The sequence below is a fragment of the Nannobrachium achirus genome, assembly GCF_963921795.1.
Source record: "Nannobrachium achirus genome assembly, chromosome: 9".
NCBI classification, from domain to species: Eukaryota; Metazoa; Chordata; class Actinopteri; order Myctophiformes; family Myctophidae; genus Nannobrachium; species Nannobrachium achirus.
The window spans coordinates 45822398-45839022 of NC_137818.1; the positions used below are offsets into that span (position 1 = coordinate 45822398).

A 16625-nucleotide genomic window follows, 5' to 3' on the forward strand; every position below is an offset into this window, starting at 1 on the left:
CTTAGCCTAGTTGAGAACTTCACAATTAAAGTAGGTGACACTGTGATAGAAAGAAAAAACTACATCTGCTACCTGGGTTGCATCCTGGAGGCTAACCTATCCAGTGAAAAAATGACCACCAAGGTAATCAATAAAGTCAACCAACGAATTCGCTTCTTGCAAAGGGTTGCCCCGCTGATCAATATTAAATCCCGAAAGACATAGGAGGTGCTCTTATTGGGCCCCTCATTGATTACGGAGTCCTTGTCTGGTATCGCGAGATTCGCGACGCCCCAGCTGCCTTAAAGTTAAAGCTCCAAACAGCCCAAAACAAACTAATTAGGGTTGTGCTTGGTCTCCCTCCTCTGACCCACCTTACCGATCATCACCACGAAAGCGTGGGATGGCTCAAAGTAGCTGACAGAGTACAGCATCTTGCAATGGGCCTGGTGTACAAGATACACTACACCTCCAAGATTCCCATGTACCTGACAAACTACTTCTTAAAGGTCAAGGATGTTCACGATCACAACACCAGAGGCAGCTCCACTAATCATCATCAACGTAGATTTAACACTAAACAAGGCTCTAACTCGTTCTCCTGCTACACCATCAACATGTGGAACGCCCTTCCTCAAGCCCTAAAGGAGAGCAAATCCCTAGCCTCCTTCAAAATTGGTATGAAAAGTCACCTTCAGACAGCTGCTACCCGTGACTTGTAAATAGATTAAGCCCCCATGCTCCCCCCCTCCCCCCTTTTTTTTTCTTTTTTCTGCCTTTGTATTTGATGTTATGCTTTTGAAACTGATATTATCCTAGATAAAGTACTATGTTCTATCCGTCTGTCTTTCAATGTTATATGAGATACTTAAAGTGTGGTTCCTGTGGAAATAAGCCTCGGCTTTCTAGGATCTCCTTTTAGTTGACCTTGTACCAGTGATTTGTACTGTCATGAAACTGTACTTTTTTCTATTGCAAACTTCTAATAAATTCTTCAATCAATCAATCAATCAATCAATAGACCTATGTATATCTACAGGCTAGTGTTGTAGCTCTATTCCACCATAGCGATCAATTCAATAGCAATCAGTTCTGTTCAGTAACTAGCAATCAATTATTTTCAGTAAACATATGTCTCCCCATCTTCCTTTATTTTAGTTTATTTGCTAAACCTTACTTTATAAGAATCAGGCCTATTCATCTGTTCAGTAGGCTACTCAAATGAACAAGACCCAGGCAGAGTAGATTGATGATTGACTACCTTTAAAAAGGCAGCCTGAACTGTGATAACCACATTAAGCATGTAATATCTTAATGAACATTTTGGAATCTTTATTGTTGACATTCCAATTAGTGTGAGATGCTCAACAAACAAGTCCACCTGTCATGGGTTTGCAAGAGTCTCTCAAATTTCCATTACATTCATTATCTTCATTCATTATCTTCCCCAAAATAATTATTTGATCTAGGGACCCCAGAAAATGATCATATTTGTACCCATCGCAAAATGATCATATTTGAACTGGGGTCCCCTGCAAAATGATCATAAAGAACAGCTGCTGGAGTAGTTTGTTTTGGTAGATCAGTGTGTTTCTACAGGAAACACCACCACACTAGTCCAGTGGTTGATGACTAGAGAAATTATGGGTAAATATAATGTACTGTGTATTGTTTTATGTTAACACACACAGGACAAAGATTCATAATATTATGCCTCTAATAAACGGTGGCTATGTTTATGTTAACATATCAATATCTACAGCATAGTGTTGTTCTATCCGTCTGTCAGTCAATGTTTACTGTGGAAATAAGCTTAGTCTTTTCTAGGATCTCCTTCTAGACCTTGTACCAGTGAACTGTACCGTCACCGTCATGAAACTGTACCTTTTCCTATGCAAACTTCTAATAAAGTCTTCAATCAATCAAACACATTTAGCTGGGTCCCCCTGTAATCCCTTCATCGACCCCAGGGGGTCCCTGGACCCCACTTTTGAGAACCACTGGTGTGTAGTGTGGAAAGTGGCTTCCGTTTTGACCACTGTCCAATCGCAATCATGGCGCTTTTGGCACTCTCCAATCACATGGCATTAGAGGCGGGAGGTGGGTGGGGGAAAACAAACTATGATCCAATCACATCACTGTATGAGTCCCATGGATCTCCTACTTTTCCCACGGCTGCGCTTGCGCAGAGTGGCTCAGACACGCATGGTTCAATGTAACCAAAGTACAGTGTGTGTGGAAAAGAAAGAGGGTCTGTAGGCAGGGACTAGGGACCTTGCAACCCCAGGCAGGGCAGTAAAACAAAGGGCTAATAGCACACATTAAGCAGCCATGTCGTGGCTCTTCGGCTGGGGGAGGAGGTCTGGTCCTTCGGTGGAGGAGCAGGTAGCGGAGGAGGCTGCAGCAGCATCGGCGGCAGGGGGCTCGGCCGGTGGCTCTGGGGGAGACAGACCCAAGGACAAGTGGAGTAACTTTGACCCGACTGGGCTTGAAAGAGCCGCAAAAGCTGCAAGAGAACTTGACAGATCACGTATGTAAACAGTTTTCCAAGCGCGTTGGTACATGTTGCACTGCTGCTGCTTAGCGTTTTTAGCTAGTGTAAACAGCTTCTAATTGGATCAGAACCTGTTGGAGCCCGATGCGATCCCAAGTAATTGCTAGAAAAATTACTTCAGGACAAATGATCATAACGTTACTTGGCTTCAGCTCAAGGCAGGGTGATCTGCGATTAAACAAAGTTTTGTCTACTTTCACTTGTCTGCAACAAAGGTGTAGGTTGGAGCTTTAGTGGGCGTGTCAGAGAATAAAGAACAGAGTGTCCCATTTGTCGACCCATGCATGCATGCCACTTGTTAACATGCTCTCAGTGCGTGTGTGTCCAAACTAACTTGACATTGGGCCAAGGCCAAGTTACATGTATGCTATGTTGCTAGGTGGTGGGGTGCGCCATGTTGCCTATGAGTTATAACTCTGGAGGCATTCATCTATGTCCATTGTTTACCATGTAGGCCAACACAACGACACATGAGTCAAATTACAAGCCAAGATCTTTCCTTTCAAATATTTGTTATTGTCAAGCCAGGCTCTTTATGGATCCTTGTGATCTACCATCAGCTTTAGGCTGCTATTATTTATATTAAAAAAAAGGTCATTTCAGTGAAAGTGTCATTTCAATTAACCTGTCATTTCAATTAACCCCTGTCAAAACTGCTTAATGCATCTAACAATGTCCTGCTGTTTATCCACTGTAGGCCATGCAAAAGAAGCCCTGGACCTGGCTCGCATGCAGGAGCAGTCGGTACAGCTGGAGCATCAGAGTAAAGTGAAGGTGTGTGTTGAAACAACATAGTCTGATCACGTGGGATCACCCACATCCTCTATTGTGGTCTAACTTGTGGGTGATCCCACGTGATCAGTCTGGCAATGCCAGGCTAGAAACAACATGCCTGAGGAACAGATACGGTGGAATCATGTCTATTGGTTTTAATTGACTCACAACTAACAGAATGTAAACACCAACAGGAATATGAAGCAGCTGTAGAGCAGCTGAAGGGCGACCAGATCCGTGTCCAGGGGGAGGAGAGACGGAAGACCCTCAATGAGGAGACTAAGCAAAACCAGGCTGTACGTCTGTACGCTGTATCTCTTTGTTAATGCTGCTTAACTTATACTTTGTGGTACAATGGTGTCGCACACTGAAAATAGCCGATCTACAATCTCACAAGTCACAATATGTCACATTGGTGTGAGACAACATTGTATGACAGAGTATATCAGTCATCATGCATAACGTATTGCTTGTATTGTCTTTACCAGGCTGACAGGCATGAATGACTTGTCCGATCGACCCCAAATTAGTTTTGAACATTGCAGAGCCAAAAGCGATTTCACATATTCCCATTGTAGACACCACAAATGCTACAATGTAAGGTTGGGCAATATATCGAAAAATGATCTATATCGAGGTATCAACATGTGAGGTATACACATCGACGAAGACGGCTTGAAATGAGGAATTGGTGTATGTGTCAAATTAATTAACAGACACACTATGCATGCAAGTAGCACATGCAAAAAAGCAGTCCATCTATAACCAGTTGTGGTTATTTCAATAAAACCCACCCAACCCTTCTATGTGTACTGTGCAGTGGCCATCCATGGATATGCTAATCATTATCTGGTTTAGCAGTGGACCTAAAGCAGAAAAACATTAAAAACTATAATGCAATTGATTATACTAATATCCTATATCGAGGTATTCAACAACGTTATCGAATATCAAAGGTTTTCCTGATATCGCCCAGCCTTACTAAAATGTTGCTGTTGCAGAAACATGACCTCCTCTCCACACACACACACACACCACCACCACTACTAAATTAGGTACAAATAATCTCGTCGCAGAAACACCTTTTCACCCCATCGCTTCCTTGTGTCCCACCATAACCAACCCACAAGACATCCATGGATAGGCCACCTGCACTCAGATCAGCGCCCTTTCCTAGTTCACGCTATCCTCCCAATTGATACACAGTAATTACATTATTATTGATCTTGTTACTGTATATAATTATGTTTTATGTTATTTGCCACCTCTAGAGGGCACAATATCAGGACAAACTTGCCAGACAGAGGTACGATGATCAGATCAGGCAACAGGTAAGCTCTCCGTATCGACATTGTTGTTTAAAATGTCAACGCATCTGAAGGGACATGTTAATCAATCATGTGCTTTGTATACACAGCAAATGCTCAATGAGGACAACCTCCGCAAACAGGAGGAATCGGTTATGAAGCAAGAGGCTATGAGAAAAGGTAAGGGAAACTTAGCAGTAAAATCCTGAGCGTGAAAGCTGCAATCCATGAGTTTTAGTGGGGGAAAAAAACATGATTTTGAACAATCTGCAAATTGAATTAACACATCTGCAGTGGTCGGAGGTGTTCTCTCTACTCTCCACTACTGGTTGATGAGGTATTGCATGATGAGGTATTTCCAAAAAGGGAGACCTGAGTTTGAAACCTCTGTAGGTGATAAAGGTTATGGATTCAGGTTTAATTTAACTCTGAAAGTGTAAAAATGTAGCCATATGGTTCACTGTTGTAAAATGAAACATCATGTTTTTGACTGTTTAAAGATATATTGTCAGGGCGACCCAAAGCATGGCATATGGACTGTAATTGCTGTCACTGAGTCCCCGGTTTGATTCCAGTCCAGCCTGACCATTTCCTGCATGTCACTCCCCTGTTTCTTCTCTCTCTTTCTCTCTCTCTACTGAGAATATCAAACAAAGGCTCAAAAAAGGCTTCTTTATAGTCCGTGCAGGTTATTCATGACATTCGGATAAATGAATGATCAAAATAACCCTTAGTTGCAGTCCTAATTTGATATGTTACGGTTTTGTTCCATGCAAGCTAATTTCAATTATGTGATTAGTTGCGACTTGCAAATTCCTGGGCCTGCTCATCTCATAACTGTTATGTATTCAATGATTAATTCACACAGTAACCCAAACCTGCTTCATCTTCTAGCCACCATCGAACATGAAATGGACCTGAGGCACAAGAATGAGCTACTTCGTGTCGAGGCCGAGTCCAAAGCGCGGGCAAAGGTCGAACGTGAGAACGCCGACCTCATTCGGGAACAGATTCGCCTTAAGGCTGCAGAACACAGACAAACAGTCCTTGAATCGATTAAGTGAGTTGAAGTCATTTTCTGCTTGGCAAAGTATTGACAGTAAGAATGACACTACTGGAATGTTGCCCACAGGTATCTCTTTATTATATCGGTATGTTTGGTTTAACAAAACGCCAGGTGACAATTATTGTCTTTGTTCGTTGCAGGACTGCAGGAGCTGTGTTTGGGGAGGGTTTTCAGGCCTTTGTTTCTGACTGGGATAAACTCACAGCTGCTGTAAGTCGGACTTGTCGGTTTCTGTCACATTGTCAATATAGGAAGTGTTAAGGGCCATCCCCACCAAAAATAACTATAACCATAGGGATGTGAGCATCCACACTGATGGGCAATAACATGTTGAACGTGACTGACGTGTTGAACATGATGCCCTGTACATTCGGATGTATTTTGATTGGCTTGTCAGTGTTTTGATTGTTCATCAAATCGCTCTGAATGTGATCCGAAACAATGTTGTTTGCCACTGTCGCTGTTGTGGTTGCTTAAAAAATAAATAAAACCACATTTATAGTTATTACTGCAGTTATTGTTGGTGTAGAAGGCCCTTTACATTTACAGACAGACACCATGACTATATTCATGTTCACCATTTTTAAACCTGGCTTGTGTGGATGTGTGTGTATGAAGGTTGCAGGCATGACCCTGTTGGCAGTAGGGGTGTATTCTGCCAGGAATGCCACAGGTGTAGCTGGGCGCTACATCGAGGCTCGGCTAGGAAAGCCCTCGCTGGTGCGGGAGACCTCTAGGATCAGCATCGGGGAAGCCATCAAACATCCCATCAAGGTTATCTGAGATTCACGTTGGGCATATTCAAACTGACATAATTACTGTTATTTTAACTGTTTTTTTAAACTTAACTCATACAGGGCCAGATTTCCAAAATATGAATATGAATGTGCGCTTATAACGCCAGGAAATAGCTATTTTGTATCCCCCCAGACCACCTTAACCAGACCACCTTAACGAATGCACGTCCAGCATACCATACCACCAGATGACCACTAGAGACCACCATACACCATACACTGACATGGTCCCATGTTAAGCCTGTTTAAATCCACATAACAGGATGAGACGCTGACTTGGTCCTCATTGACTTAACATGGACGGGCCGCCGGTCACCATTTCAGCTCAATACTGTTCAATTCGTGCTTGATCGTCTCAAACCACCATTGGTATGGGCATCGGGACGTATATAGATGCCACACAGAAAGTTTCAGAATCAAAATCCGACCTAGTGAAGCTACGTGAGGGTCGGATGGTTGCATTGAGGCTAACGGCTAGCAGAGGCCTGTTGTCAACAGGAAGCCCTGGTTTAAAGGTGACGTCATAATCGTATCCTTTTTTTTCACGGTTTACGTGTGGACATTAGCTGAGGTAAGCTAACCATTTCGCTCCGTCTATAAACACATATTAAAAGCTTAAACAATGCTTTTATATAAAAGTCGCTCCGAGTCGCTCGGCACCAAACGCCATAGTGAACTAGTCGCTCGTAAAGTCGCTCGGCGCTAACTGAGTTAATGATAGTAAATTATATATCAATAGACTGCCAAAAGAACCAGAACCAGAAAAACTGATCATTTTAAATGGATGTTGGATATTCAAATAATGTTATAAAAAGGAAACGGCAATTAATAATTAATTTGGCATTCTCATACACATAAAATGTTTTATAGAAATCACCTTAATTCCCTATGTCAAATGATACTTATCTATATATTCAATTTAAACTAGTAGAGGGCCTTCAAGAGCATTGCAAATATCTGGTTTTGAATGCTAGACATTTTACATTTTATACTGTTGGCCAATATTGTACTCAAAGCACTGGCAACCAATAGGATGTACGTCTTTCAGCTTCCTCCACTAGTCATGTTTTCACTCATTTCCATATAACTACTAGGTATATGAAAAATAAACGACTACTAAAGGTCTTTGCACACTGCTGCGTTTTTCGGGCCGAATATCGGAGTGATTTTCGGAGTGCGTGAATAAAAAAATCAACCTCACGTTATGTCAATCACGTTTGCACACTGCCGCCGGTTTCGTATTTATTTTCGGACCAGGGTTGATTTTTTCCGATTTTCGCAGCTGTTGCACTGAGTCCCTTGCTCTCTCTCCCTTTCTTCTCTCTATCCCTGGCCTACAGCTTTCGGATTTCCAAAACGCAACGAAAACACGCAGTGCAGTGTGCAACCACCTTAAGTCCCTTATCTGTTGACCTATCTTTAATGTATATCCTGAAAAAATTACTTAACTTTGATAAACAATTGGACATTGCTCTGAAATAAATAAGTCTACATAAGTCTATTGTATTTTGAGAGCTTGTTAATATGGTGGAATAAAACCTAGAACAGCCGAACTTAACTGCCACCAGGCAGGTGTTCTCGAAAGCTTAATGTTATTGAAAATATTCTTTCCAGTAGATTTGTTCCGTCACACCATCTATCAGCACTTTCTGTTCATGCAAACAGTGGCGCTATTCATCCCCGGATAGGCACACACTATCAAATGTAACGCATTCGTATTGTCTTTGTTTTATTCAGAGTTGTTTCACATCCATTCTAGGTCATTTGAATGATTTATCAACAAAATGTCACAGTTATGCAACCTCCAATATTCTGCAGTGTTTTCTGCATTATATTCTATTCTGCTGCAGCGGGTGTAAAGCACTGCTGGTGTTGAATTTCAAACATGTTTTCTTATTTTAGACGACCAGGCGGCTGAGGAGCAGACCCCAGGATGCTTTGGAGGGCGTTGTGCTCAGTGTGAGTGATTTATATGGTTTATGTAAAGCAGACGTTCCCAAAACCTTTTTGGCTTCAGTACCCTCTTTCTCTGATCTCTAAACCCCAAGTACCCAACTACAACGTTTTGCTTACAAAAAAAAGAGAAACCCATACCTAACATAGGATGCGATGAATGAATGATAAGTGATATGACCCATATCAAGAGTGTAAAATTACAAATAAGAAGAGTTGCAATTACTGTCTCCTGGTTACATAACATTTCTGCAAGTCCAGGTTTGATGTCTTTATGTTCAAATTACAGTACAATGGCAAAACATATTATTTGTATTCAATAACAGCTGTGCTATCAAATGTTTTATTTCAATTGGTTTAACACTTTAATACATCAGCAGATTCACAGAGTTTGTTGTCTGTTTTATCATTAAACAGCAGAAAATCATTTTCTTTTACATTTTCCACTTTCTCATATAACCCTTGTAGTACCTCCATGTACCCCTAGGGGTACACATTCCCCCACTTGAGAACCACTGATTGATGTAAAAGTTATGAATTGTGTTATATGATTTATTGGCTTTCAAGAGAAAACAACCTCATATCCAATTGATGTTACTCATTTAGTGTCTTACTGTTTGTGTGCATTTAGTTATCAGTCCTTGTAATGCCTAATTTATACGTCATCATAATGAGGTTGTCGTGCACCGAAAATCACAGATCTAGAACCTCACAATGCATGTTGTGTTGGGAGCTTATAGATTGGCTATTTTTGGTGCACAATAGCCTCAGCATCAGAAAGAAAGTAGAAAAGAAGGCTTCAAGAGCCTTGTAGTGTCTTATGCAATTTTAGTGTTCATATACTTATTATGACTCCTTGTAAAGAGCAGACATGTCCTTCCTCTTCTTTGTCTCACAGCCATCTCTGGAGGAGCGTGTGCGGGACATCGCCATCGCCACCCGTAACACAAGGCAGAATAAGGGCCTCTACAGGAACATCCTGATGTATGGGCCACCTGGGACTGGAAAAACACTGTTTGCCAAGGTATTCCTTGGCAACGGCAATAACTTATTCAATAGCTGAGACAACGGCAACAGCATACTACGGTGATATCGGGTTGCTGGAGTGCAAAATGAACAGAATTTACTATATATTTTAACTGCATTAAACCTGGCCTCCCTATTATGGGCAAAAAGTATATGAAGCATAATCAGTTTGTTTTTCAAATTGTCTGGTATAAAATGACAGAAAGAATGACATTTATTTCATACCAGTTGTGACGATATACACTACAGCATAGTTGTAATGTTTACATTTTTAAGTCATGGATATTTTTCCAGCCTTGAATACATTTTTTGATTTATTGTTACGTTACCTTTTCAGAAACTGGCGCTCCATTCAGGCATGGATTATGCGATCATGACCGGTGGCGATGTGGCTCCTATGGGTCGTGATGGAGTCACTGCGATGCACAAAGTCTTTGACTGGGCCGGCACGAGCAGACGAGGGTAGGACACGTGAGCCTACTTCATTAGCAGTCTGCATCCCTACTGTTGAAAGCTCAATAAGTGAACATAGTATGTACTTTGTGAAAAATATAGTTAGTTGGTACTACTTTTATTATGTGGGTTGCGTAGGATATGCACAGAGTAAGTTCAGTCAGGAATCTCTTTGCAACGATTGGTCTGTTTGAGCTCCACACTTCCATTCTCAACCAATCACATAAACACTTAACTAATAAAGCGCCCTATTTAAACGGGGAAGTTTGCATTGCCCATTTGCTTGTTTGCTTGTTTGCCTTTTGTTTTGCACCAGTTTTCCTTCTTGTACCCTATTTGGTAGAAAATAGTAAAGCTAATAAAAATGTTTCGTCTTACCTGTTCTCCTCTTCAGCCTCCTGCTGTTCGTAGATGAAGCGGATGCATTCCTTCGTAAGCGATCCACTGTAAGTTAAAAAAACAGAGCCATGTTTATGCATTATTATGTGTTTCAGTGTGTTTGTATTCAGGATGTATAATCTTTGTATTGCAGGAGAAAATCAGCGAAGACCTTAGAGCCACACTCAATGCGTTCCTTTACCGCACTGGAGAGCAGAGCAACAAGTACGTATCTTGCATAATTCAGTATGCATGGCAGTGCATAAAAAGGGCATCGGTATGACTGGAAAGGTCATTGCGACTGAGTTAAAACAATCCATTTTCTCCCCTGAGGTTCATGCTGGTACTGGCCAGTAACCAGCCGGAGCAGTTTGACTGGGCCATCAACGACCGCATCGATGAGATTGTAAACTTTGCCCTCCCAGGGCTGGAGGAGAGGGAGAGATTGGTTCGCATGTACTTTGACAGATTTGTTCTGGCCCCAGCCACTGCAGGGAGGCAGTGAGTATACTCATTACCACTTGATGAACAAGCATTACTCATGTTGCCATGTTTAAAATGTGATTTTGAGCAAGGAAACAAGGTGGTCTATGCTGATTTTTTATTTGCATGATTTTTATTTATTTTTTGCTGCAGAATGTTTTTTTTATTTTTATGGAGTCAGTGGTGAAAGATGTAATTCAGATTTTTTTGTTGATTTTTAGTAAAAGTAGCAATGTAGAAATACTATTGTTGACTAAAATCCTGCATTCAGACTTTTAGTCGAGTCAAAGTTTAAAAGTATTGACACCAAAATATACTTGAATATTATTTAAAACCTATAATCCATACTGGAACGTAATTAGTCATGTGTAAATACTCAAGTAAAGTAAAAATTGTGTTCAAGTACGGTAGTTGATAAAATGTAGTTGGTTACTTCCCATCACTGAATGTAATCAATCTGGTAGCTGATATGGTGCTTAGATACAGTAGATAAGAATTGCAATGCATGGACGGTTGATAATGGCAAACTAGTTTACCTTCTTTGTGTTAACTCAACAGGAGAATGAAGTTGGCTCAGTTTGACTATGGGCTGAAGTGTTCAGAGATAGCAGTAGTAGCAGAAGGCATGTCTGGCCGTGAAATCTCCAAACTTGGTGTGGCCTGGCAGGTGAGTAGTAGCCTTTAGGTCAGGAGCCTACAGCATCTCCTGTTATCTTAGCCTTAGGCAACTTGATATACAAGTACACCCCCTGGACATTACACTAGTATGTCACAGACAGACACAGACCACACTTGGAGGCATTGTGTACCATCTTTAGCATGACTTGCCCGGGGATTGAACATAGCTGGTGAATAGGATGATGAAGAAATGCTTAACAAAGCCTTAAACATTTAAAATCTACCGTTCCTATTTTTGGCATCTCATTATAGTTTTCAGAAATGTTTCAAACATTTCAAGAATTATTTAAAAAATCACACCCGTGTGAACTGAGCGGTGGTCGTGGAGGCTGCGCAACAGCAAAACAAATATATATATACCTGTGTATATATATATATAATACAAAATATTAAAACAATATTAAACAAAATATTAATAATAAAATGCATGTCACTCAGGCCGCCACTGGTATCCATCCTGTGTGTGTGTGTGTGTGTGTGTGTGTGTGTGTGTGTGTGTGTGTGTGTGTGTGTGTGTGTGTGTGTGTGTGTGTGTGTGTGTGTGTGTGTGTGTGTGTGTGTGTGTGTGTGTGTGTGTCTCTCTCTGGTCTGGCCTGAACAACAGCGCCCCTCCCTTAACATGTGTGGTCAAAAAAGGTACTGTAGGCTACAGACAGACAGACAGACACGCAGACAGACAGACATACCCACACACACGGCCACGTATAGGAGCGTTGTGACCACCGCTCAAAAACAAAAGCAGGTCTTATGAGCTGTGTGTGTGTGTGTGTGTGTGTGTGTGTGTGTGTGTGTGTATCGTCGTTGTCGGGTGAAAACCTTGTATGTCCAAAACCATTCGTTTTGCATTTATCATTTTAAAAATGATTTAAATTTCTCGCACAGCGAGGCGTTGTGTGCTTGTAGATCAGCTGTTTTCACTACTTTTGTGCGACGGCCTTGTCTGATGAAGCAGGGCTTTAGGCTACTTTGAGAAAAAATGTAGGCTACACATTTGAAACTTGGAGATACGAGGTTTCTGCCCGACAGTGACGATATATATAATTGTTTTCTTTTCTGATAGGCTGCGGCATACTCTTCACAAGACGGTGTTTTGACTGAAGCAATGATCGACTCAAGAGTCCAGGATGCTGTGAAGCAGCATGCACAGAAAATGGACTGGCTGCAGTCAGAGGGAGGGGAAGGTGTCGGTAAGATCGGGGTGATGGTCCCCAAGGAAAAGGCTGCCCTTGGATTCACACCTGCCCAGGACACTGCTACACTCGCACAAGCCGAAGACGTAGCCCCTCCGACCATCCAACAAGTCCTCCCAGTGGTGGAAGCAGTGGTCACCAGTGCCCAGGCAGCAGCTGTGACCGAACCAGTGGCAGAGGTAGAAGCTGCTGCCATTGTCACTGAGGCCGCCGCCTTGATAAAAGAGGCCGAGGTTGCTGCTCCCCTCGTTGCTGAGGCAAGTGCAGCAGCTCCAGCCCTCAAAGAGGCAGAAGCAGTTGAAACCGTCACGGATATGGCCACCTCTGCCCCATTGGTGCAAGAGGTGGAGGCCGTCAAGGATCTGACAGAGGAGATTATTGTGCCTGAGGTGAAGGAAATAGATATCACAGCGGTGGTGAAAGAAGCAGAGGCCGCTCCAGCCTCCGCTGTGCAGGAAGCTGCAGCTGTCGGTAAAGAGGAGTCAGCCAGTGCTCCAGCTGCTCTGGAGGTTGAGGCCGCAGACGTAGCCAAGGAGGCCGTTGAACCAGAGGCCATTGTAGCTGAGGTCAAGGAGACAGAGGCTGCAGTCTCCCAGGAGACTGTTGTTGCTCAAGAGTCTGAGTCAGCAGCCACCTCCTCTGAGTCTGTACCTGAAGCCACCAAAGATGCTGATATTGTACAGGAGTCACAGGATATTGTAACTAATGTTGCCCAGGCAGCAGAAGCGATAGCATCTATTGCTAAGGAGGCTGAAGTCATATCAGCTGATGTTGCGAGGGTAGCAGATGTTGTAGTCACCGTAGCTGAGGAATTGGAGGCCGTGGTCAAAACTGGGGTGGAGGCTGCTGCAACAGAGGTCGCTAAGGAGGCTGAGGTCATAGCGACAGAGGTCGCTAAAGATGTTGAAGCCCTAGCAACAGAGATCGCTAAGGATGCTGAGGCCATAGCAACAGAGGTTGCTAAGGAGGCTGAGGCCGTAGCAGCAGAGGTCGCTCAGGAGGCTGAGGCCCTAGCAGCAGAGGTCGCTAAGGATGCTGAGGCCATAGTAACGGAGGCCGCAAAAGACGCTGAGGCCGCTGTAGCAACAGAAGTGGCTAAGGAGGCTGAGGCCGTAGCTAAGGAGGCTGAGGCCGTAGCAACAGAAGTAGCTAAGGAGGCTGAGGCCATAGCAACAGAGGTCGCTAAAGATGCTGAGGCCGTAGCAACAGAGGTCGCTAAAGATGCTGAGGCCATAGCAACAGAGGTCGCTAAGGATGCTGAGGCCGTAGCAACAGAAGTAGCTAAGGATGCTGAGGCCATAGCAACAGAGGTTGCTAAAGATGCTGAGGCCGTAGCAACAGAGGTAGCTAAGGAGGCTGAGGCCGTAACAACAGAGGTAGCTAAGGAGGCTGAGGCCGTAGCAACAGAGGTCACTAAAGATGCTGAGGCTGTAGCAACAGAAGTAGCTAAGGAGGCTGAGGCCATAGCAACAGAGGTTGCTAAAGATGCTGAGGCCGTAGCAACAGAGGTCGCTACGAAGGCTCAGGCCGCAGCCACAGAGGTCGCTAAAGATGCTGAGGCCGTAGCAACTGAAGTAGCTAAGGAAGCTGAGGCGGTAGCAACTGAAGTAGCTAAGGAAGCTGAGGCCGTAGCAACTGAAGTAGCTAAGGAGGCTGAGGTCGCAGCAACAGAGGTTGTTAAAGAGGCTGTAGCCACAGTAACAGAGGTTGCCGGGGAGACAGAGGCCGTAGCAACAGAGGTTGCTAAAGATGCTGAGGCCGTAGCAACAGAGGTTCCCAAGGAGACAGAGGCTGTAGCAACAGAGGTTACTAAGGAGACAGAGGCCATAGCAACAGAGGTTACTAAGGAGACGGAGGTTGCCAAGGCATCTGAAATGGAACATGCAGCAGACGTTGTCAAGGAAACAGAAGACATAGCAACAGACGTGGCTAAGGAGGCAGAAGTGGTGGCAGCAGACACAGCAGCAAAGACTGATACAGACACTGTTGTACAGACACCTGAAACTGCCAGCACTGAGGTAGCAGAAGATGGCAAAGACAAAAAACCTGTAAGCAAACTGTGGAAACTGTGGAATGGAGAGAGTGACCCCAAGAAATGATTTAAATGAGAGAAAAAGCACTTTGAATAGTTCGCTTAATTCTTTGAACAAGGTTATTTTTGATTGAATGTCCTTTAACATGAAATACTGCCACTGTATTGCAGAAAGTTGAAGCATTCATTCAGAATTAATTCTGGTTTAGATTACAGTCCTGCTGTTCAATCATGAGCTATCCTTGTGTTATGTCAGAATGTCGTCTGGAGCTTCTTCTAACTTGAAGGTGATTTGGCTTAAGTGGCACAGGGAACAATGATTAAAATATAATAATGCGTGCTGTGACACCCATTCCTTTCTGCCTGTAACCTTCCGACAACAGAACATTGGTCGCATCAAGTCCTCGAGTCAACAGAGATAGACCCATGCCTGCCTGCCCGACAGTATGCAGGGAATAAAAACAATTGCAGATTCACTTTATTCTTGGTTGCAGACAGATTGAAATAACTCCATGGGGTAAAGGGGCGCTGGATATGCTCATGCTGTAATGTTGTAAGCTGTGGCATCATCTGCACCACCTCACACTGTTAACGGTTAAATGAACTTGTTGAAGCGTGTGAACCTAATATGGCTAGTTCTTTTGGTTCCTCCATTTTCAAAAATTCAACAGGGGTAATCTAGTTTTCTCACACAAATGTGAAATCTAAATATATTTACCTTTTGATTTGAACAGAACTCTGTATATGTTCAGGAACAGTCAAGCTTAGCTGTCCAAGGAACTTAAAGTCATATGTACTTAACTGTACATGGTCCATGCATGTTTGTAGTGGCAAAGAGCAAATTCATATTTGTATATGGAAAAACCGGGCACATGAACTCACTTGATTTATACCGTTTTTGTATCACCACCAGGCTATACTAAATGACTACATGGACTGTAATCATGTCATTGTGTTAGTCATGTCAGTGTCGGTACATGTTGATTAAATGTTTTTGATTAAAGAATGATAAACCAACCTCAAGTTGTCAAGTGGGACCTTACCGTGTGATCTAGAATTGGCAACCACTCATTGGGTTTGCACTGAAATAACCCATGTTTCCCTTTTATAGTCATTGATGTCAGGAGCGATGCAGTCAAAACATTAGGGGTCACTGCTGTGCTTCAATGGCACTTTTAATAAAACAGACATTTCATCCTCACAACAGCAATGTCTGGACAGAGAGGGGAGGGGGGGCCGGGCAAGGGTTCCCTCTGCTGATAGGCTGGTTGCTCCTGATAAGTGTGATTGAGTTGGACATAGCAAATGAGAAGCGCTATTGGACACAGTGTGGTGAAGACGAGGGAAGCACTGCCCTCTTACCTCGGCTGGCATCAATTCCTTCTCCCATCACTAATAAAACAATAATAGCGCAGCAGAGAGAATCCTTGCCGCAAGCACATGCTCCTCCCCTCCCACCCGCATATTTACAGGGGGAAAAAAAATTAATACATTCATTTAATTCACTAAGTAACAAAGCTAAATTTTCTGTTCTTTTTTTTTGTTCTTGTTTTTAGCAGAAATCACATGGTTCACATCCATTTGTCAACCATAGTCCTCTCTGCTGCTCCGCGTCTATAATCTTTCCCCCCCCACACACAGTCCCTCATCCAGTTTTCTACTGAGAAACGACTCGCACACAAATCCCTCCCCCTACACACCCCATGTTAGACTGTTATACCCCACTTTTCCGTATGTATAAGTATTTACAGAAGCAGCAATCTAACTGGTTCTTCACAAAAAAAAATGTTTGAAATCCACCCACCCCTTGTCATTCACCCCTCCCCATACACAAAGTCCCTCCCACCCGATAGAGAAAAAAAAGAGTCATGGCACCCCATTCTCACCTCCCTGTTCCATACACTGCCCACATCTTACCCTGTTCTAAAAGCATGCCAAGTTTAACAATGAACACA

At 43.1% G+C, this 16625-nt stretch overlaps 1 protein-coding gene across 1 annotated transcript; it reads left to right on the forward strand.

The window, feature by feature from the left end:
- The first annotated feature begins 2199 nt into the window (after window positions 1-2199).
- On the forward strand, window positions 2200-15638 carry LOC308291300 (uncharacterized protein). Its single transcript, XM_080733282.1, has 16 exons — window positions 2200-2509; window positions 3231-3307; window positions 3502-3603; window positions 4579-4638; window positions 4725-4794; window positions 5509-5674; window positions 5821-5890; window positions 6299-6454; window positions 8380-8436; window positions 9329-9454; window positions 9794-9918; window positions 10304-10355; window positions 10442-10512; window positions 10621-10788; window positions 11329-11437; window positions 12509-15638. The coding sequence occupies exons 1-16, from the start codon at window positions 2311-2313 to the stop codon at window positions 14735-14737; spliced, it is 3837 nt and encodes a 1278-aa protein (XP_080589408.1). The 5' UTR covers window positions 2200-2310; the 3' UTR covers window positions 14738-15638.
- Window positions 15639-16625: the final 987 nt, after the last annotated feature.

What these genes read in the sequence shown, in the direction of transcription:
- LOC308291300 (XM_080733282.1), top strand. Translation starts at nt 2,311, where the DNA reads ATGTCGTGGCTCTTCGGCTGGGGGAGGAGGTCTGGTCCTTCGGTGGAG. An exon ending in CCATCAAACATCCCATCAAG is followed by an intron (nt 6,455 to 8,379) that starts GTTATCTGAGAT and finishes TTCTTATTTTAG; the next exon opens with ACGACCAGGCGGCTGAGGAG. An exon ending in ACTGGAGAGCAGAGCAACAA is followed by an intron (nt 10,513 to 10,620) that starts GTACGTATCTTG and finishes TTCTCCCCTGAG; the next exon opens with GTTCATGCTGGTACTGGCCA.